The sequence below is a fragment of the Micropterus salmoides genome, unplaced genomic scaffold, assembly GCF_014851395.1.
Source record: "Micropterus salmoides isolate LMB-PRFRI ecotype aquatic unplaced genomic scaffold, ASM1485139v1 Ms_hic_scaffold_17, whole genome shotgun sequence".
Lineage (NCBI taxonomy): Eukaryota > Metazoa > Chordata > Actinopteri > Centrarchiformes > Centrarchidae > Micropterus > Micropterus salmoides.
This window is the reverse complement of record NW_024040817.1, coordinates 27,999,974-28,022,605: the sequence shown is the minus strand read 5'-3', so window position 1 is coordinate 28,022,605 and position 22,632 is coordinate 27,999,974. Positions and strand designations below refer to the sequence as shown.

General features: G+C 40.2%; 1 protein-coding gene across 1 annotated transcript in view; it reads left to right on the top strand.

Annotated features, from left to right (window-relative positions):
- The window catches only part of kcnk9 (potassium channel, subfamily K, member 9), a 41,902-nt gene extending 20,298 nt beyond the window's left edge, over nucleotides 1-21,604 (top strand). The window contains exon 2 of the mRNA XM_038724293.1: nucleotides 20,721-21,604. Within this exon, the coding sequence (XP_038580221.1) occupies nucleotides 20,721-21,604 (884 nt within the window). The remainder of the gene's footprint in view (nucleotides 1-20,720) is intronic.
- The last annotated feature ends 1,028 nt before the right edge of the window (nucleotides 21,605-22,632 follow it).

Here is a 22,632-nt window from a genome sequence, read left to right as displayed (position 1 = left end):
GATCACACTGAGTTACAGCTGCTGTAAAATGCATCCAGTGTAATGTTCTCTACAGAGGTTTAATTGGCATTTTATAGGAAGCGCAAGGAGATTAGGCTTTGATGTTAATGACAGTTATCGACACTGAGCAGAGCTGATGCTGTTACTGTGCTCCAGGTTTCCCCTGATTCTCTAGTTCATCTGGTGGAACATCATGCTGCAATTAATCTTGTCCGAAGCAAATTTAGTGGGGTTTGTATTTCTATCAACAGACAGAGAGAAAAACTCCTCTTGCACTTTATTTATATAGCGCCAAATCACAACAACAGTTATCCCATGGCGCTTTTCATAAAAGAGCAGGTCTAGACCGTATCAGCAATTCCCATCATGAGCAAGCACTGGGTGACAGAAGCAGAGACCTCGAGCAGAGCCATGGCTCAGGGTGGGCGGTCATTTGCCTCGACTGGTTGGGGGTGAGGGAGAGAGAGAGAGATAGACATAAAGAGGGAGAGAGGGATGGAGGGGTAGGGGGGAGCAGCCAACACAATATACACACAGAAGTACAGACAGGGGTAAAGGTAATATTGGTACAGACTGAATGAATAATGGTACAGATATTAATAATAATGTTAATGATAACATTGTTTATGATAATAATCGTAATGTTAATGATGATAATAACAATAATAATCACAATAAGACTAGTAATAACAATTGTAGCAGAGGGTGTCGAGCAGGAACATCGGGGCAGTGGGTGACTCGCAACCACAGCTCCAGAGCCAGAAGCATCTGCAGGAAGTGAGAGGAGAGGGACGAGAAAGCACAAGACTACCGGAAAGGTTAGAAGTCAAGTTAGTAACATGAAATATTGCGATGAGGTTGCATACAGAGAGAGAGAAAGAGTTGGCAAAAAAATCACTTAACGGATGTAAACAGAGGTAACACGAGATTTAAATAGTGGACCTCCCAAATAAAAATGAATGAAACAAAGGACATTAATTGATACGAGAGAAATACTTGTCTATACAATCAAATGAAAAGAAAAGAATAGACACAAAATGAAAAGAGCAATGCTGACAATTAGCATACACATAAAAAGGGAAAAAATGCTACACAGAATGTAATAAGCAGATAATAAACAATGCAATTATTCCTTTGTTAAAATATCTGTGCACCACCATATCTCAGGGAATACTGGCCATGTCTGGTTCAACAAAAAGGAAGGTTAATGTGAATAACATTTGTGGAAGTATAAGAATGAATTTTGTTTCAAAGCAGCACTATTCGAGCTACAATCAATATTTTTACATTAACAATAGAACACATAAATACTTGTTTGAAAAGGCCATCTGTAATGACTGAGAGAGAATTATCACCTGACTCTGCAGATTCCCTCTTTTTGTCCTCAGTGTTTTAACGTCTTTGAACTCATTGTTTATTTTGTTTTTTCAGCGAAACATCTCTAAAACATCTCTAAAACCCCTCTAAAACCCCTGCTCAGCACAAAACAGCAGACATCAAACTTAAATTTCCTTGTACAACCTTGTGTTGTATAATGATAAATTAATTACCTTGATGCATTGATACCTTAATATTTAATAATTTTAAAACGATAGTAATAACTATAAATGCATATAGTCTTCCTTCCTGCATAATTGACAAACACCCCATACCACCATTGACCATTGACAGCCTTAGTTTTAAAATATTCTGTCCATTAACATCTGATAAATGCCTAGGTGAGCTACAGGTACAGTATGCAAACATTCTTGCAAATAGCTAAGTATAACGTTGTGTACACCGAAGCAGAATGGTTTCAGTGACAGAGAAAACCACAGTTGAGTTTCAAGCAGTTAAAACAGGTACAAACGTAACATGTAACATGCCGTAGAGCCTATTCAACGATGAAGCAGGAATCCATACAGTTTTGGCCATTAATTGCCAGTTAGGAACAAGTAAACCTTCCCTGCACAGCACTAATAACTGGTTTTTACATTATCGACAGTTCATCGACATTTTCATTGACTGTTGATTGGTGAAAGCACTCTAAAGTTGAAGTAGCTGTTTCTGAAAATAGCTTTTTCTTTCTATTACTTCTGTCTGAGTAATCTAGCAACTCCCTCTCTGCTAAGTGTTATTAAGAAGGTAATATGTTTTGCTTTAAACTGAAAGGATCAAACAGGAAAGTGTGGATGGAGTGGTGTTGGCCACATGAACCCAGAAACATTATGGTCAGTGTGGAATATTATCATCACTGTTGAGTATATATAATTTAAAGTATAATTCTGATTTAATACAACTTGGGTCTTAATTTTATGGCTTTGATCATCATTTATGTTGCTTATGATTATACCCCCCAAAGTAATTACTGAGATCTAGGAACACGGTACAACAAAATCCAACAGGGCAAGTATCACAACACTGGTTTTAAACAAACTGGCAGGTTAGCCAGATTATCTGAACCACCTTTTTTAGAGGTGAAACAAAATGTTGTGCATGACTATCACAAGTATGCTTAGGCAAAGCTGAAGCAGGAAGTTGTTCTGTAAACTGTGAATGAACAGTTTGGGTGAGTTTTCTCTTCCAAATAAGTTTATTTACAAGCTGTGTGATTGTCAGCAGGCTTGTGTTTCTGGCCTGGGTGATTCTCTCCCAGATCTTAGTAATTAACTTGGTGAGTAAAATGTTATGATCAGCTTTGAGCAAGTTACTTGACAAATGTAATCAAATACCCATTACATATTAATCACTGTATCAGTATTTACATGACTATATTTACTACTCGACATCAAATTTAATCAGTAACATTACTTTAGTTACTATGCCCTGCTCCAATCAAAGGTGCCTTTAAACAAATCCAAAGCCATCAGACAGAATTGGTTGTTTGCCAGTTACTCCCAAAATGACATATAGCTGCGTTTTAACCAAAGGAACTAGGAACCTTTGGAGGAACTCACTGCGTTTCCACCGGAGGGACCAGGGTCTAAATGTAGTTCCGGGGTCTTTATTTTACCCCCCAAAAAGTCCCTGCTCGTGGTTAGTACTTTACAAAAGTACCGGTACTTTGGGGGGGGTGGGGCTTGCCTTGTAGTGAATTTCTGCATGGGCGAGTAGAGGCTACTGGCTTTAACTGGAGAATGTTGAGGGTTTTTCTACTCCTCCTCTCTCTCACTGTTGTTTGCAAACCAATAAATCAAAATCAAATCAAAAGTCAAATAGCGCTCTAGTCTCGCCGATGTCTGCCTGAGATCGAACGTCAGCATTAAATGTATTGCTCGGAAACAGAAGCCAGCTGCAGTAGTGTATTTACAGCCAACAGCTGATGAGTTAAGCGAAATACTGGGTCCTGAGTTGTTGTTTTAAGTTTTCATCAGTCAGAAAGTTTTTACACAGAGCCGAAGTCGGTCTCCTCCTCTCCAAAACAAGTGGAACAGCTGATTACCGTGGGTAATAAAGCTCCTTAAAAATCACATTCCTCCGACGCTCAGACGGACACAGTGCTGCAGATCAGCTGCAGCACTGTGTCCGCTGGAAATGTTGTAATAACCTTCCAAACTGTCGCGATTTTATTTTTGTGTTGGTTTCTCTGTGCTGGAGTTATTTTAGGAACTTGATGGCTTTATCCAGTTTGTTATTAAATGTGTAACGATCTTTATCGTGTGTCTCTTCATTATACTCCCACATAAAAAAGCTGCTGTAATGGTCACGCAAAGCCTATAGTTTTTCATTATATTCCAGTCAAATCTGATGTTCATTTATAAATTTTGCTCATGGATAGTGGTTACAAATAATGATGCCTGTGCATCGCTTGGTAATCTTCTTCAAATCTTCGCAGGTCTTTAGACCACGGTGGAAACGCACACAACAGTGGGCTGAAGGAACCTTTTAGTTCCTTGAAAAGAGATCTGGGGACTTACAAGTGGTTGAAAAGCAGCTATATATGACCGTTAGAGAGTACCAGCGTGCCATACTTTCGTCATCATGGTAACTATAATAAAGACATGGTTAACACTGTGAAATGGTCGCAGTTTGGTCAGGTTTAGGAAAAGATTGTGTTTTGGGTCAAAATAAGTATGTAACATTTGAAAGTGAAATTAGCAAGGCATGTTAGTAAGGCACGTGACATAACTACTTCTGTAAAGTAACTGAGCTTATGTTGAGTAAGTTAAATATATCAACTTTTACTTTTGGTTTCACAGGGACACGAACGGCAGATTTTGTCACTCTTTATATTACCTCAGTTGACTTTCTCCCTTGCTCCCGTCATTATTAATACGGCCACTAGAGACAAAGTAAATATGGTCATTGTAAGTTTATTGCACAGAGGACTTTTATGGCCGTATTTTTGGGGTGGACGGTCTGGTCATATAATGTGTTTTTAACCAGTGTAGTGATAACAAAAAATTAACAAATTACCTTTTGTACGAATTAATTTGCAAGTGTAGTTTATGCTGGTGTTCTGACGATTTAGGCTTTGTTGTCTAAAAATGCTAGCTTAATGCAAATCGATAGCGTCTATAGTAGTTGATGGTAGGCTCTGTCCATAGCCTATGCATAATATTCCTGTTGCCTGCAGAGTTTGGCGAGACTCACTGCAACACTTTGGTTGATAAATTGACAATTTTTAGTACCCGTTAGTGTTAATAATTGCACTGCATATTGATTTAAATACTTTTATTGTCTCCAGGTCATTTCCTTTACCACTGTTATGATAAACGTAAGTTGATGGATTTTGGTTTATTTACTGTAATAATAATACACACGTAGCATCAACACAATCGTCACGGTAAGTAAAGAAAAACAATTTTTGATTTCATAAGTTATCAGCTTTATAATGAAGAATAATTAGAAAAAAACATCCACTTGATACCTTGTTTTTGATACCCACGTATCTTGCTAGCGTACTTTGCACCTTGTGTGGCCTGAAAGGTTTGCATCACCCGATATTCACAAACTCGAAATACTCAAATGTTCGATATATTTAGAAGTACTGAGGCAGCACAATCACAATCTTTTGGTACAAGCGGACTGCCTTCCTGCACCAAGCTAACATGTACTGGAAAAGTCTGAATGCAGAGACCAAACTGATAGCAACCATCAATCAAACTCCCCTTAAGACAGTGAACAAGCTAACCAAATCGTTGAAGTAATGGACCGTTACTGGGATGAGTAACTGTAATAAATGAATTTAAAATTTCAATTCCTTGCACTACTCGTTACTGAAAATGGCACTTTTCTTTAATGTGTTGCTAAGTTATGCGCTACTGCTCAACACTGGTTAGGTCAAAGGGGTGGATGGACAAAATTATATATATAAGAAGTATGTTGTACTGTAACAAAAATGACAATATGAATATGAATGAAATATCCTTTAAAGCTGCCTTTGACAACTTTGCAAGTTGGCAGCAAACTCTTTTACATTTTTTAAGCTAGGCCTCTCAGTAATCCTGTAAGTGGACATAAAACTGCATACAGCACATTTAGTATTTACTGACCAGGCTGATCTGTGGTCATTTTTATACCATTGATGCATTTTTTAAGTGAGCTATTGTGTGCTAAAATGTGATCTAGTGTTACTGTAATTATCATGAGTAATGTATCACAGAAAAGAGCTGGGAAAAGCTAAATGTCAATCAGAAAAAACCCGTGCTGTGAGCCTTAAGGGAGTTCAACTCCCTGAGGGTTAATACAAGTTTCGCTCCTTAATTCACACAAAACCAAATATTTTTTACGTAACTAATCTCCCAAACCAATACTTGAATTTGTTTGCCTGCTATGAAAGTCACGTGATGACTGCAGTGTGCCGCTGACAGCTCAACACTCGTAGTAAACTCCTCTAGTCATGTTTATCACTGGAGCTGCTGTAGTAGCTCGCTCAGTCTGAGATCACTGGCGGTGGACAGACAAAACACAGTCTTCAGAGGGGAGACTTCAAACACAGCTCACAGCATGCATTTAAAAAGGACAAAATTAGTGTAACATCCTTTCAAATGAAATATGGAATTATGATTTGCCTTGAAGGTTGCAGAAGCATGAGTCACCTTTGTTAATGCTCATCTCCCCTGCGGTGTTTTATCAGTGAAATTTGCTCCCAGGCAGTGTTGTGCTGGGAGCTGAAGTGAAAAACAGAAGATTGAAGAGCAGTGCTACAATGACTATCTGATAAGGTGTTGGGTGACTCATTGTTGATTAGTAGTTTTCAGGCGAAAGGTGGGCCTCTCAGTCCCCTTTGTGAAAGTATGTGTGTGTGAGTGAATGCATATGCGCGAGTGTTAGAAAGATAAATAGAGAAATGTAAGATTGAATCTGATTAGGCAGCACCACTATGATTTTAAATCATTCTTATTTACCTCAGAGGCTCTCTTATTATAGCTTATTGCCATTCTCACTTTTCAAAATATGATACACTAGCTAGATGCATCATGTCAGGAGTCAAAACTTGTTCTTCATACATAAGGGGATGTCAGAATAACATGATAGTAATACATCACACCGGCATTCCGGATGCTCCCCCTTCGCACTTTCATGAGAGAAAGAGGAAATGCAGAAAAGCTGTTGCGTAGCAGGTTGTAAAACAAATAAACATATGATTCTAGATCTAATTTGATGTATATAAGATAGAAGATGTACACTGATGTCCGGTATGGTAAATAGCTAAATGATGCCGGTGACAGTTACTAGTGATGGATAGCTACTTTGAGTGGTGAGGCTGCTGTGTGATGGGACGGTCGCAAACGGGTCAGCTCCATGTGATGGCTATTTTAAGTGAATGATGGGAGCCGGTGTCCTGACCATATATGCTGCCTTGTCAAAAAATGCTACTGTAAAGCAAATAGACAGCGAGTCTATCGATTCGCTCTGGCCTATTGAAAAATGCTACCTCATGTGTTCCCATTTCTAATCCCATAAAGGAATAACTTTCACAGTATTCTCTATCATCACATCATAATTTAAGATTTCAGGGGTAGCATATTTAGATAGACTAACATCCCCTATCACATTATAATGCTCCCACTACGGAATAATTTTAATTGCACCACTACTCACTCCATGTGTACTGTACGGAGATGGGGAGCATGTTGAAATACTAAATTGTAACATCTTTATTTAAGATTTCAGGGGTAGCATATTATTATGACTAATAATGATTTTGTTTTTTGTAGATATTGCTCACGATCAGCCACTGTCTCGATGGCGTGCCCAACAGATTTATGGGCGTGGAAACAGTCCACGCTTGTTTGTGATGCGCATGCTCGGAACTGCTAAGTAGCACATCTCAATAGGTAGCATAAATCGGCAGAACACCGGCCCGTGCTGCAACCAACCATTTGCTCTACTTATTTTGAGAAGTACCAAGTCTACAGCCTTTGTGAGGCCTCTTTGTGCATGCTAACATGCTCACAATGACAATGCTAATATGCTGATGTTCAGCATAACTATGTTTACTGTGTTCACCACTTTATTTTGACAAATTAGTATGCTAACGTGGCACTAAACAAGAACTGTTTAAAATTCATTCTGTGGGAGACATGAATACAAAGTGTTGTTAGTCGATACGTTTCACTCAAAACCACAAATCTCACGGTAACGCTAGAGGAAGCAACCATGACAACAGACAGAATAATCAAGTCATGACGTCCTAGAATGATCTCTGTTCTGCTTTTTTAAACTGATCAGACCAACAACCATGTGTGCTTTACCTGCACAGCATTGGTATTGTTCTGCACATAATTTCTAGTGGACTGGTTAACTACCTTTTTTTCCCACAATGAAGCATATGGTCTGGCATGGCACTGATGTTACCTGCACACTAACTGGTCACCATCAGCTGACACACTGATTCAATTACATTGGTCACAGGCATGGCTTTGTAGATTTGCTGATCTAGGTATACATGTAACCAGTGTTTTAATGTATAGTATCTGCTTTATATTGAAATATAGTCAATGAAATGTTGTTTAAACAATGTTATATTTACCGACATCTTGACCTGCAAATGCTTACTGGATGGTCACCAACAATGAGGTGTTTAAAACTGGATAATATGTCACTCTCACTTATGATGCCACTGATGTTTGTTAGGTCTAACATCTGCTTGTTATTTCTGCCTACTACTCACTTCTGTCTCTGGCTGTTTTGACTGATTCTCTGTCTGCCATCCCAGCTCCTTCTTTTCTACTCTCTAATTACCATACTTGGCGACGTCCTCTCTTGCCTTGTGCATTCTGTATGTTCCACATCTCTATGACGTGTGTCTTTTGGCTTCTGTTCTTCATAGCCTTAGGGGGTTGTTTGTTGCGCTTCCTGCTGAATCCTGCACTGCTGCTGGGATTCATCAGGGAGCGCACTCATGAGAAGAGCCTGTTTCATAAAATAAGAGTATAACCATTCATGCAATAAATGGATCTCCATCCTAAGATGCAAGTGTCATTGACAGAATTATAGTAAGGATAGACACAACAGGCTTACTCCTAAGATGGATTACGTATGTAACATACATTGGCGGTACCTTAAGATTTCAGGAATCTCTGAGGAGCAACAGCACCTGCCTTCCACAGGCAATACTGAGGATTACCAGCTTCTCTGTTCTCGCTGCTCAGCTTCTAGCTCAGACTCCCTTTTGGATACTGTCTATCCTGTCTCTACAAGAAAAAACTGAGCTCTCCAGAGCAAACAGACAACTCAGGGACTACACATGTAAAGCTGAACTCTCCTTATTATAAATTAACTCTGCAAGGCTACACTCACATATCACAATCCAGCCAGTTTCATGTTTTCTGGTTGTCACAAGAAAACAAAATGACACCACGCGTGCAGAATTCATTTGTGTTTATATAGCCTTAATTGCTTGTGCAGGCAAGTCCAACACTTGCTTATGCACTGACCTTGAAAACTTCTCTAACTTTATTCCCTGACAGGAAATGTGTAAATAAGGATGTGGGCAATTTGAGCTTTTGATGTGTCGGAACACAACAGCAGTTTGGTGGTAGCTTCTCAAATCCTCTCACTGCATACTGTCTTACTCTGGGTATGAAGTCTGAGTTTGCTTGTGTTTGTCTTGCATACCTAAACGGATTCTTTTGTCAGGGCCCCCTCAGGCGTAAGAATATGTTTTGAACCTTTGAAGGGGGTGAATAGCATATTGTTATTTATTTGTAACTAGGCCCAGAAAATCCAGAACAAAGAAGCCTAGGTGGAGTTTGGGGTGAAATCAGCAAGTGGAGACACTTACCTGACATTTGCCCTCTTATACTTGTGACTTAAGTTGTTGTCCTCTATAAGCTGCAAAATCAGAAGTAACATGACAGAAGTAGCATTGCAGAAAGTGTGGGGGGTGGTCAGGTCAGTAAAATCATTTGACTACAGAGGACTGCAGCTCACAGCCATTGTCACACCAATAGTCAATATTGGTGTCTTTTAATATGACGGAAATGTTTTCCTATTATCATTAAAGCTGCACTACTCAATATTTTTATGTTAACAGTGGATCAAATGACTATGGGCCCGATTTACTAACATCCCAAATAAAGAGTACTAAATTGTGTGTGTATTCTAAAATATTGCACATGCAATTTTAGTACCTGTTATGGGTGATTTACTTTCCACCATGGATAATCGGGAGGGAAAGCAGCCACTGCGTAAAAACCTTAGTTTGTTTCGTTCAGTGCGTCCCGAGTATGTGAAAATTGTCTGCACCTGCCCATCCTGCCTAAGATTGCACCAAGAACTTGGGACAGCACACCTGATAAACTGCTTTGGCAAACCCCAGCAGAACGACGGCCCAGACACAAGGAAATGCCAGCAGATCACCGTGCCCGGTCGTTCCGCGATCTCCTGTCCCTGGCCCTGTACGCCCCAACATCCCATTCCCTCTCCGATACCTACAATGGGTTGTGTCGCTATTACGACCGGCACGCTGTGAACTGTTGGTAATCGTTCCCTCTGGCTGGATGAATTTTACGTGTGATACATGCACTACTGCAGCTGGGGGCTCTCCGCAGCGCCAAGCTCCTTTCTAAATTCTTTCATCTCACGGAGAAAAGAAGTCAGGTCGAGACAACATTTGCTTTATTGGCATGAATGTTAATACAACAGTATTGCCAAAGCTAAAGGAAAATACAAAAACAACAAAAAACAATTCAATTCATGTAGTTCATCGAATAAATAAAATAAAATAATTGTATTTCAATACATTGGATATAGAATAATATTATCTAATATTGTTCTCTATGTTTTCTTTCATTACGGCTGTGTCGTGTCTCCTTCTCCAACAATAACAGCAGCCATCTCTGCAACATTTGGCGGTTTACAGATGCTGTTGCATTCACATGAAATTGCTTTTAGGCTTGTTAGATCACATTGCATGTAGTAAATAAATGTATTTGCATGTTACCCTCCCACTACTTTGCACAATAAAATTGCATATTCATTAAGACAAAAGTAGTAAATGAACAACAGGTGCTGTTTTGCACATGAAAGATGTCATTCTGCGTGCAGATCGTTAGTAGATCAGCTTACGAGTGAATTTGCTGGTGATATCAAGTTTGCGCACGTTTTTGCTCACGCAAACCTCTGGCCATATGTGTAATGTGAAAGGAGTTACTCGTAGGGACAAAATAATGCTTTTCCTTATTTTCTGTCCTATGTAATGTTTCAATGTCATATGTTCATAAAGAGACAGGAGAGACATAAAGAGGATTAAAGAGACAGAAGCTAAAACAGCTTGTTTCAGACAGGATGAACAGAGGGGTTGCATAATGGGCCAGTATACGATAAAGAAGGATTTTCTGAACTGTGAATCATGCAAAGCTACTCTAGTGGAATCCCTGAATAAAAGGTAGAAGGTAGAAATGAGCATAACAGGTCCCCTTTGACCTCCACTGAGACCTAAACTACTTGTGGAAAAATACTTTTGACTTGGGGGTTTGTGTTCTGAGCACAGTTACTGTTTTCTTGGAGCCAGCAGCTAGTTGCACTGCAGGTCAGCGACACCGGATGATATGTTGTTAAAATCAGCTGTTAGCCAAAAAGCTAAAGGAAGACTGGATCACGAGGGAGAGAGGTGTTCTTTTCACAGCTGTAAGTATCACCATTATTGTGTCAGACCTAAGATCTAAGAACATTGTCCTTTGTTGTCAACTCTGTGCGACCAGCAAAAAGCTTTAAACAATTCTACGTCTGATTTGTTGAAGCATCGGCTGACGCAGCACAGCGACGTGGAACTTACAGAAAGAAACTCCGGCTGTTACTGCCAGTGATGCTTGCACTTGTCGTGAGGGAGTGGCGTTAAGCACTGTCTTGTTTTGTAAAAGCACTGAATACTGCTCTTATAAATGCATGTGCTAAAAAACAATAGTGGTAAAAGTCGGGATTTACTTGCTTTATTTTTTTATTTGTGTAACAGTGGCGTTATTGCTGCTGTTATGAATATAATAGTAGTTCAATTAGTTTAGACTGCTTTGTTTGGGGAGGGGGTGGGGGGGTGGTAGTGAAAGTAATATAGTAACGTAACTAGTTACTTTTAAAGTAATATTATTACTTTTTTAAGGAGTAATAACTAGTAACTTATTACAATTTCTGAGTAACTTGCCCAACACTGGCGGTTACCTTGTTGTCCAAAGCTATTGTAGGATTGTGAGAACATGAAGTCACATCACAGTGGCTTACTTTCACCCCTGTTTGTTCCAAAAAAACCCTGATAATATTAAAGAAACTACTTACTGAGCCAGAGGATTTTCCTCTAGAACAACCTACCACTCACAATAAAGTGAAACACTATCATTATTGTGATAAATTAGTTGGTGATTTAGAGCAGCAAAACAAACATTCATTAATAAAGCTATGGTGGATGATGACTTTAAGGTGAATCCAAGGGCATCAAATTTAGTAGGGACAGTAGGGACATGTCCTTACCGATATCCAGCGACTACTGAATTGTCCCTAGCAATAATTTTGATTTTTAAATGAAAATACAACCACTGTCCCTCAGTATCTAGTCAATGTATTTGATACACACACGGTTAACAGCTTTCTCTACTACAAGTCCAATGCATTTTAAAATTTTGAAAGATTATGTCGTCCCCGTTAAACACGACAACAGAGACGGAGAACAAGGTGGGGGGGTACATAAGCAGCAGACTTTGTAGTAATTGTATTGTTTGGTCCCCCATCCCCTCCCCCTCGCTGGGCTTGAGGATGTAGTGACAGGAAAATCCGCCGGTGGTCCCTACCAATGTTGAGACCAAACCTACGCCCTTGGGTGAATCTGCATTTTGTCTGTAATTCTTATGGTACTCTATGTGATCCTGCACTCATTTTACATCTCTGAGTAAGAGCATTGGACAAAACACTTAAAATGTAAATGTGATCTTTCTAAGCTGCTGGCAGGCATCTGTGATATTGATGGAATTGCCTCTTCGGCAGCGTAGAATTTGACATTTTTCCCTTAACAATAGAATAAGTTGACTAGCCGCAGAAATGCCATAACCATTAAGGTACCATAACAAAGTGGAATTGTAGGCAGACTTGTGTTTCAAAAGACACTGATAGGGAAAGATTCCCTGTGTGTAGGTAACCATGGTGTTCCTCCGTCCCAGACACATTAAGCTCTTGTCAGTGACGTAGTGGAGACTCAGACAGAGAGCTGAACAAGGTATTATCACCCCCGTGCTCCCTGCTCTTCTTGACCTTCATTAAAATGCCATGCCGTGGCAATTAATGCCACCAAGGCACCTGAAATAATACGCGGCAGATTAACCTGCAGATCAAACAAGCAAAAGGGGTTGGTTTAAGCAACTGCTTGACACTAGTAGAGTAACTACCCAGGCAGTGTGTGGGTTCTAATGAGGAACTACCTTGATCGTGTTGTGAATAATGAATAATCCATATTATATAATCAGCAGCGTGTGAAAATAAATCAAAACTGAAGCGAGGCATCCTCTACTCTACTGCACTCTGTTCATGATTTGTTAAAACAGTCAAATGTTAAGTGGATACTTTAGTAATAATAGTAATAATAAAGTGTAGTTATATATTAAATGAAAGTGACATTTACAGTGTAATAAAGAATACAAATAACATAAATTTTAAACTTGTTGACTTCTTGAACAGAACCCTTTTACAACCCTAATACCGGGCCTTCAATCAATGAATCACACGTGTAAAGGGGTCACCAACTCTTCCTCTCAGCTCTACTGACCTTTTTAGTGTCTTTCAGCTCATTGTGTTGGTTTTGCACCCATAACATACTGTTTTCTCAAGCGCCAGTGGAGATAACAGAGCTAAAAGGTACGTAAATAAGCATTAGTCATACCAATTTCAGATAATATTATGTCAATCCTATGTCATAGCTTTTCCGCTGCCCCAATGTCTGTTAATGCAGACAAGTTCACAGGCAAATAGGCTATGTAAATAAATTTCCCCAATCTACTGGGGTCCTACATGAGCACATTATTTTACATGTTATTGCTATTCTCACTTTAAAACGGGTGGGGATCTGTTGAAAAAAGCAGATGCCTTTCTAGTCTTCCAACCACTTTACACCACAAGTCACATTCCCCTCATTCACACACTGACGGCAGAGACTGCCATGCAAGTGCTCATCAGATAGAAATGAATCATTAATGCACTTTCACACACCGACGGCACAGCCTTCGGGAGCAATTTGGGGTTCAGTGTCTTGGCAAAGGGCACTTCAACATACAGCCTGGTGGAGCCGGGGACCTAAACCACCGATCCTTTGATTAGCGGGCAACCCACTCTAAGTCTTTAGCTCCAGCCACCCTAAATCACAATCAGATGACAGCTTTAAGGTTGTTTGCTTTGTGTTAAACTGTGTTACAATGTTTTATTAATCTATGTTATATTATATTTAGCCACAAATATTTAATGTTGCGGAAAAATACATTATTTGCTTTAAGGATTAATGCTGACTCACTTGGTACCAGATGAGAGGCTTCTGGGTCTTAGTATCTGAAGACTTACTCTTTCAGGGTGTGGGCTGCTTGTTAATTCATCAAGCCAATATATGACTGTGAGGTGATCCTTTTTCTTCCAGTACAGGAAAAATTTAATATTTATGATATAGTAATAGAATAATAGAATAATTGCATTTTAGGCTGCCAGCTGTGTCAATTCAGAGTTTGAGCAACAATGACTCACACTTGCTCGTACGGACCTATGGAGCTCACACTGTGGGTGTGGGCAGACATTCAAAATAAGTCATAGTACAGTGGATTGGAGCCAAACACAGGTTGAGTCACGCAGTTTATGATGAGAGCTGCCATTGTATATTCATAAGTGTGTAAAACCAAACATTAGAGGCACTTTAGACAAGACTGTGGGGAGCCACAGGGGGTGTGATACATTTATTCAATTATAGATTGAACTTTGTGATAGCTGAAAAAAAAGAAAGCTGCACTTTGATTGAATGGGATTATATTGATCTGTTTGTGTCAGTATGTTTGATGTAAAGATATACATCTTGATGGACTGTAGCATTGGTTATTAACAACATCTTGGTATCACAAGTCATTTATGTTGGTCAGTTCATCCACCAGACTGAAAGGCTCAACCATTATCTGATGGATTGCCGTGAAATAATGTGCAGCCCTCCGCTGTCCCCCATGATGATAAATTTACAATGACTCTGGTGATTCCCTGACCTTTCTTCTTGCGGCACAACAAGGTTGGCATTTTTGGTTTTTAATAACATGCCTTGACAACTATTGGATGGATTTGCATTACATTGTGGGGGTATTTATGGTTGTCAGAGAATGTCTAATTTACATTTATTCATTTGGTAGACTCTTTTTTTTCCAAAGTGACATACAAATGAGATACAATCCTAGCCACAGTAGATCAAGGAGAAACCATCAAGAATAAGTGCCTCAACACTTGGTTCCACGTTCCACCTGACACAAGCGCCACAAGGCTTGCAGGTATGTGAACATGTAAGTCCGTATTTATTTTTATTTTGAGAATGAGCTAGAGAAGGATCAGGTGAAAGAGAGAGAGAAAAAAGAGCATATTAGGTAGTTACTCTCTGAAGAGGCAGGTCTTTCAGTGAGGGAATCTGCTGACCGAAACAAGTTTGGTAACTCTTTCCACTACTGAAGGACCACACAGCAGCAAAGGATGGACTGAGATACACACTCTGTAGGTGAGAATTAGTGATTTGATCTTAATGACAGCAGCAACAGGGCACCAGCGGAGAGAAATGAAAAGTCGGGCGACATGAGCTGATTTTGGCGTGCTGCTGCATTTTGGACTATTTGAGGAGGTTTTAATGTGCATGCTGGCAGCCCTGCCAGAAGGGCTTTACAGCAGTCAAAGCAAGAGATGACCAATCTTAATGTCTTTGATTCCCTGATTTTACTGTAGCAGTTCTTAGTTTTTACATGTTGGGATGGACTGGCGAAACATTTCAATCATTTCAAACAGTCTTCACAGGCATTCATAGTTCCGAGACAATGTCTCCTAGACTTTTGTAATCCCTTGACTTTTCCTCCACATTTGGGGTTTTGAAGGAGGTTTTATTGACAACTATTGACTTGATTGCCATGACATTTGGTACACACAATACTTTGGTTTGTGACCTGCAAAACTATTGATATTCCCATCAGCTCAGCTCTCCTTTTATTGTTAATTAGCAATGTTAGCAATCTCCAGTCAAAACTAAGATGGCGAACATGGGACCCATTATAGCTGCCACATTAGCATGTTAGCACTGTCCCTTTGCCAGGCATTTAGCTCAAAGCACTACTGTGTCTAAGTACACCCTCACAGAGCTGCTATCATGGCTGCTGACGTTTGGTCTTGTTTTATAATTACTAGGGTCGTAGAAAAAGATTGTGCCATGGAAGAGCGTTGAGCTGCAGTATTTACCTCTTCCTACTCCACATGACACTAACAATATTTTCAGGAGGCACCTTTGTGTTGACGTGTTATCACACTTCCCACTCTGGTTTGTTCAAACATTTAAAGAGTGACTCAGCAGATGTTCAGTGATACAGAAAACTTGTTCAAACTGAAATGTCCTGAGAGAGAAACTGCTTTACTAAACTGACCTAAAATGCTGTTCTTTATACCTCACATTATGGTGCACAGAAAATTAGATATTCCCTGCATTGTTTTCAGTTAAATTTTTTAGCAGATGGCCAGCAGATTTAGTTTTATTCCACTTTTGGATGCCAGGGTTGTGGAACAATGCTAGCTGCAGTTTTAATACAAAATGTGTTAGTTTTTCATTAAATCAATTGTTTATCATAATCCAACCCCCTTAAATATGAAGACCTACTAAAGGAGACCCAAAAGGATTTCTGTTGAGTGGACAATTTCTCAAAGATTTCATGTGAGCAGCCCCACATCAGATTTATATTTGGGCAAATTTACAGCATCTCAATTAGTGGATTGTGGAGCTCTTCTCTGTTGCAGACTCACTTTGTGCTTCTGGCTGATAAGACTGATGTATTATAAAGCTTTGCTGCTGCAGCTTGTAGGAGAATATAGTTTGGAAATATGTCTCATGTCTTCTTCTTCCCCTGGACATCCATGCAGCACTGCAGAATACAGTTTCAGAATGTGCTAATTATGTAATATTTCCTCTCCTTCCGCTGCACTACACACTGCGCTGAACACACACGTTCACCTGTGCACACATTAGCACAAAAGCACCTGTGCATGGCAGGGCTCTGTGTGGCAGAGCAAATATGTCTGTTCCCACGACAACAGCAGATGATAGAGTCATTATAACAGGACGAAGAGATTACACAGTGCAGCGCTAGCTGGCGCAGAAAACCACACATCCCATCAACGACATCAAAGAAATACTAAGAGACTGGCTGGGGAAAAAAATACCCAATGACATTTTTTTACTGTTTTAGTTATTTAGGGCTGAGAAAGCAGTCAAGTTAATATGCTCTCTGTAGGCCTGCAGGTCATCTCACTGAGTCCCTGTAAATCCCTGTTAATTCCTGTATTTATTGCCTTGGGAATGTAAGGACACAAATTGATGTTTTGATATGACATCACTGTGGGCGTGACTTCATTGCTGATCCTTTTAATATGCTGCTTTCACGACTTCCTGTGTGGGTGTTATCACTTACGAGACTTTGGACATCACATTGCTGTGAGCCATCATGGAGACGCTCATCTGTCCAGTTTTAAAGTTAAAAAGAGGATGGCAAATCTAATCGGAAGTACACAAGTGTGGTGACCCTGCAGTTGGCGGCTGTTGAATCGATACCTAATACACTCCAGTCTGATTGCAGCGGGGAGAGGCTGCTGAGAGCGATAGTTGCACACAAACCTCAAATGACTCGTCCAAGCAGAAAATGTTTTCTTAGTTGATATTATGTCTCTGAGTATTAAACATAATGTTGAAAGATTATCTACAGAGCAGACTTGTGGTAATCAGTCGAGTTGAAGCACAAATCAAATGAAATTTGTCATTTCTTCGCAGCTGCCACTGTAGTTTATTATGTCCTAATTACTCCGTGTGAGCACATTTAAACAATAAGAATCAATATCAATTAATTTGCTATTTTTGAGGGAAGGAGGAGGGAAGACAGATGGCATGGTAGAATACAAATCTGTCCTCAGATATAATTTTGGGAATGTCACAAGCACGTTTTGCAGCCTCTCTACATGGTGTTTACTTTGACCGTAATTGATTTTTCACAAGCAGTATGCAAAGGGTCTTTAATATTTTCCCCTCTTGCATGAATTAGATTCAATTCTGTGGGAACACTGAAGACACATGTTCATGTTAATCTGCTATCTGTGTTGTACCAGAGCGTAATGCAGATTTGTGCATTTACATATTTCTAATAACATTGCTCATGTTGTTGATAGAAGCTGCTCTCCCTTTGTGTGTGTATGTGGAAATAATGTGCACACTGCTGCTCAATGTTCAAGGAATTCAATCAGCTCATTTGCAGTCTGCACACGCCAGCGACACAGTGGGCTGCTGCTGACCTGCAGCTGATCCTTCAGCTTCCTGCACAGACCTCAAACTTTAAGTATCAACCACTGATTCTGCATGTTTTAGTGTATTTAAAAGCGCCTATGCTTAATATTTGTGCTTACCATTTTCCAGAGCATGCCACAGCGTTTTAGATTGAATTCTCTACCCTCAAGGCAGCACACTGGTTCCCAGTACAGCTCACTACGACTGGTAAAGACTTGTGGTTTGTTTTAGTACAAGCAACATTACTGTTTTTTTTTCTGGAACTTTCAACCAAATCTCATGGTCATTGTGTGATCTAAGTACAGAACTTCAGTCACATGACAACAGGTGGTCATATATGGGAAGGAGATTGTAACCCCGGTCTCTGTTCATAAGCATTGTTGCTGCTGGGCGCTGTACTGCAACATTTATAATCAGTCAGTGCCTATAGTATACTGTACATGATTTATAGTTAAAGAGCAACTCCACACTAGACTGTGGAAGGAGAATAATTCAAGCTGCTCTGGCCTCTGTGGTAGAACAGACCCAGCTGTGATGTAGCATGGTACTATAGTGCCACACAACGTCACTGCTGCGCAGGGAGCGGGACATCAACAGTAGTTGGCAGGAAAAGCTGGATTGTTTGACCGCGTGAATTTATTCTGTAAGGTTATGACCAGCTGTATATAAATTGCTTCCTCCAACTCATAACAAATGGGGTAACATCTTGGAATATTTCTTTAAATTGAATCAATTTAAGGACAAGTAGGATGACCAAGATTATACTGTATATCAACAAGTATTTAGTCATGGTGGTAAAGGTTGGATTTTTCTTCCACTTCAACAGATTTTGCTCTAAATTAGGTGGCCACTTTAATACCGATGCTTGGTCTGAGATATAATCTGTAGTTCTTTTCCAGCGGGCAACAAGGCTGCAGTGGATGCTAATCTTCATGTTGGTTCCAACTGCTTTTATTTTATCACAAACAAGATATATCGCTACCCTTAGTTGCATTCGTAAAATGACACAAACTGTGCATCATGTAATTTAGTCAAACAAAAAGAAGTTTTTTTTTTTGTTTTAACACAAATACTGTACAGTACATGGTGGAAAAGTTTTTTTTTTTGTTATTCTACATTCACATCTGTTTACATTACCTGAAGAAAACTTTAAGCTGCATAATTTAGCCTAATTGGAGGCAGCGGGACAGGCTGAAAACACAACACTGACATATTATTACCTGATAAAGACACAGAAACACATTAGTGATTAAACACATTAACCATTCAGAGTCGTGTTTCTGGTCACCTTGTGAATGTAATTCCATTGTGTACTCTCCTTTTTGCTCTGTTCTGGACCCCACTAACTCTTGAGAAAAAAATCTGGCTGTTCAGCTGCTACATGCTCCACTGTGTTCACCAGTTAGTTGTTAACTGTGTCCGTCTGCCGGGTGTAAGAATGGATTAGCACACGAAGGTAGCAGGGATTGTCTGAGCTACAGAGAGAGCTGGAGGTGAGTAAAAAGTGTTTTGCAGTGAAAAAGTAGCTGCCTGCTCTGCCAGCTGCCTGCTCTCATTTGCTGGATGTGGATGTCAAGTCGGCCGACTCCTCCAGATATTTGGCATGCTGGATATCTGGCTGGTGTCGGCAATGTGTCAGAAATGTGTCGGGTGGCCGTTTTAATGCGTTGTTGAGTAGTTCACCCGTAACGATTGACGACCGCTGAGTGATCGCTGATTTACCCCTGATCACAGCCTGATGGTCGCCGAGCTGTAATTCAGGCTTAAAATCGTGTAGTGCGAACTAGGCTTTACGATCAAGCAAGTATCAGCACAACAAAAATCTAACAGAAAATATCAAAGAGACAGAAGTCGAAAGAAATGTTTGAATCTACATTTCAAGGCTTCAGAATGCAATCCTTATTACCTTACTGGTGGTGTGTTCCTTTAAATTCCACTTTTGCATACTAGTGCATACTAAACACATTGAGTGGGTGGAAAACCATATGGGAATATACAGAATCAATATTTGCAGAACACTGAACTTGCTCGGGACACATCTAAAATAAATAAATAAATAAAAAATGCTATACAAGTACACCAAAAATATTATGTCTCCATTTGGAAGGTAGTTGTTGAAGTGATACACATGCCAACTGATGGTGGGTGTTTCTTGGCCATGATGGTGTTGGTGTTTAATTCTCACAGTTGTGTGTAGAGGAGCGAGATCATCGATGCGAAACTCTTTTTTTTCAGCCCTGCATATTCAAGAGCAGAATGCTTCATTCATACTGTAATCTCTGAAGCAACGGTAAATATCCTGCAAAATCTGCAAAGATTTATGTTGGTGTTTGAAAATTTAATCTAACATTATGTATGAATCCTATTGTTAGCACACAGATTGATTTTCAAAAGTCTGTTTGTGTGTGAGTCAGCAGCTTCTAGGTCTAAAGATAAAGTTTAATTAAGCTAAAAGCTTCACTGGCTCCTTCATGACTCCTTTCCAATCCCTCCTCCAAACTCTTCTACCTCGCCGGAAACTTCTGACTAATTGGACGCCCCACTCGCCATAATCTTTGAGCCCAAATAAGATTAATGAGCAGACACATGCACCTATTCAATACCCCTTTTGGCAGTGCTCGCAGACTCTTAGGGAGATTTCTTGCTTGGTCATGTTTGTAAACAAAAGCTGATCTGGGGATTTTTGAGTTGCAGGTAGCGCTTGTGACGCCACTGCCGCTTCACAAATCTTTCCGCATCACTAATTTCTGCTGTCTGTCTGCTCTCTTCTCAGGCTATGGGCATGCAGCGCCGGGGACCGATGCAGGGAAGGCCTTTTGCATGTTTTATGCTGTCTTGGGAATCCCTTTGACTCTTGTCATGTTCCAAAGTCTGGGTGAGAGGATGAACACTTTTGTCAAGTACCTCCTGAAGCGTATCAAGAAGTGCTGCGGCATGAGCATCATCGACGTGTCCATGGAGAACATGGTGACCGTAGGATTCTTCTCCTGCGTCGGCACGCTGTGCATCGGGGCTGCTGCCTTCTCCCACTACGAGGACTGGAGTTTCTTCCAGTCCTATTATTACTGCTTCATCACATTAACAACTATAGGCTTTGGGGACTTTGTGGCCCTTCAAAAGAACCGGGCTCTCCAGAAGAAGCCCCTGTATGTGGCCTTTAGCTTCATGTATATCCTGGTGGGCCTAACTGTCATCGGGGCCTTCCTCAACCTGGTGGTGCTCCGCTTCCTGACTATGAACAGCGAAGATGAGAGGCGGGATGCCGAGGAACGGGCCTCACTAGCTGGCAACCGGAACAGCATGATCATCCATATCCAGGACGAATCACTGCCGCGGGGCCGGCGGAGGCGCGAGCCATACCGGGCGGATGTGACTGATTTGCAGTCAGTCTGCTCCTGTATGCACTACCACTCGCATGACTTCGGCAGCTCTGGGGGAGGGATGGGAGGCCTGGGCTGTGCCTTCTCCCATCAGAACTCATTCAGCTCGCAGCTGAATCCCAATCAGTACTTTCACTCGGTTTCCTACAGAATCGAGGAGATCTCGCCCAGCACCTTGAAAAACAGCTTCTTCCCCTCGCCCATCAGCTCGGTGTCTCCTGGCCTTCACAGCTTCACAGACAATCACCAGCTCATGAGGAGAAGGAAATCCATCTAAGACCTAACACACACAGGACAAGAGTTTCCATGTTTTATATACAAGGACAAACATTTCCAATGCTGCTCCTTACCAAATTATTTCAGCACTTTTTTTCCCTTTTTGGTTGTATGTAATATAAAAAGTATTCTTGGGAACAGATGAAGAACACTACGCAGAACAGCAAGCGTGGCCACAATGGGATGCAAAGCATGAAGCATGGATGTCTATTTTTTCAAGAGATTGCTCCATTTACAGACCCTATACAAACTACAAGACCTTCCTTATTTCAGATTTACGGTACAAAATTGATATATTAACTTTGGTCACATACCAAATGATGCACACTTGGGGAAATGCTATTTTTCAAAAGGGAGTATGCTTGTTTCACCTTAACTTGAAGAAACTTTTACCGTTATGTACTATTCCATTGCCTCACTGCAGACAGAGATTTTAAAAAGATCAGGTATTGTTTTCTATAAGCAATCATATATTCCAATGGTTTCACCATACATCAAGCCAAAATATTGTTGCCAATATTAGCATGTGCATTAGATGTCATTTAATGAGTGTGCCATGGTTTTGTGTCATCCTTTAGTTTGTTTATAAAGAACTGCTGTATGAAGAGTATCTTTGTCTTGGATTCAAAGGATCATGCTGCTGTTATTTATATTTTACCCTCATCTAGAACAACAAAGGCTTTAATTTCACCCACATCCTTTTTCATATTGAGTATTAAAACTGACCTAAAGGAAAACCCACCCTCCCCACTACCTGATTAACAGATTTGCCAGACATTTGTGCATTTTTCTCCCATTGACATTCATATTGGATTGATCAATTAAAGTGCATTCCTCTCTACAGTATTTTGCACCTATAGGGATATAGGGAAAACTCCATTGTAAAAGAGGCAGAGACAAGGTTCTTCATATTTAGTCTCAGAATGCAGTGCAGCTAATGATCTGAAACAAAGGGGTCATTCAGTTATTTAGTATTCCATAAAGTTAGGGGACACACAAGAGACAGAATAAAATAAATATTCTGACTTT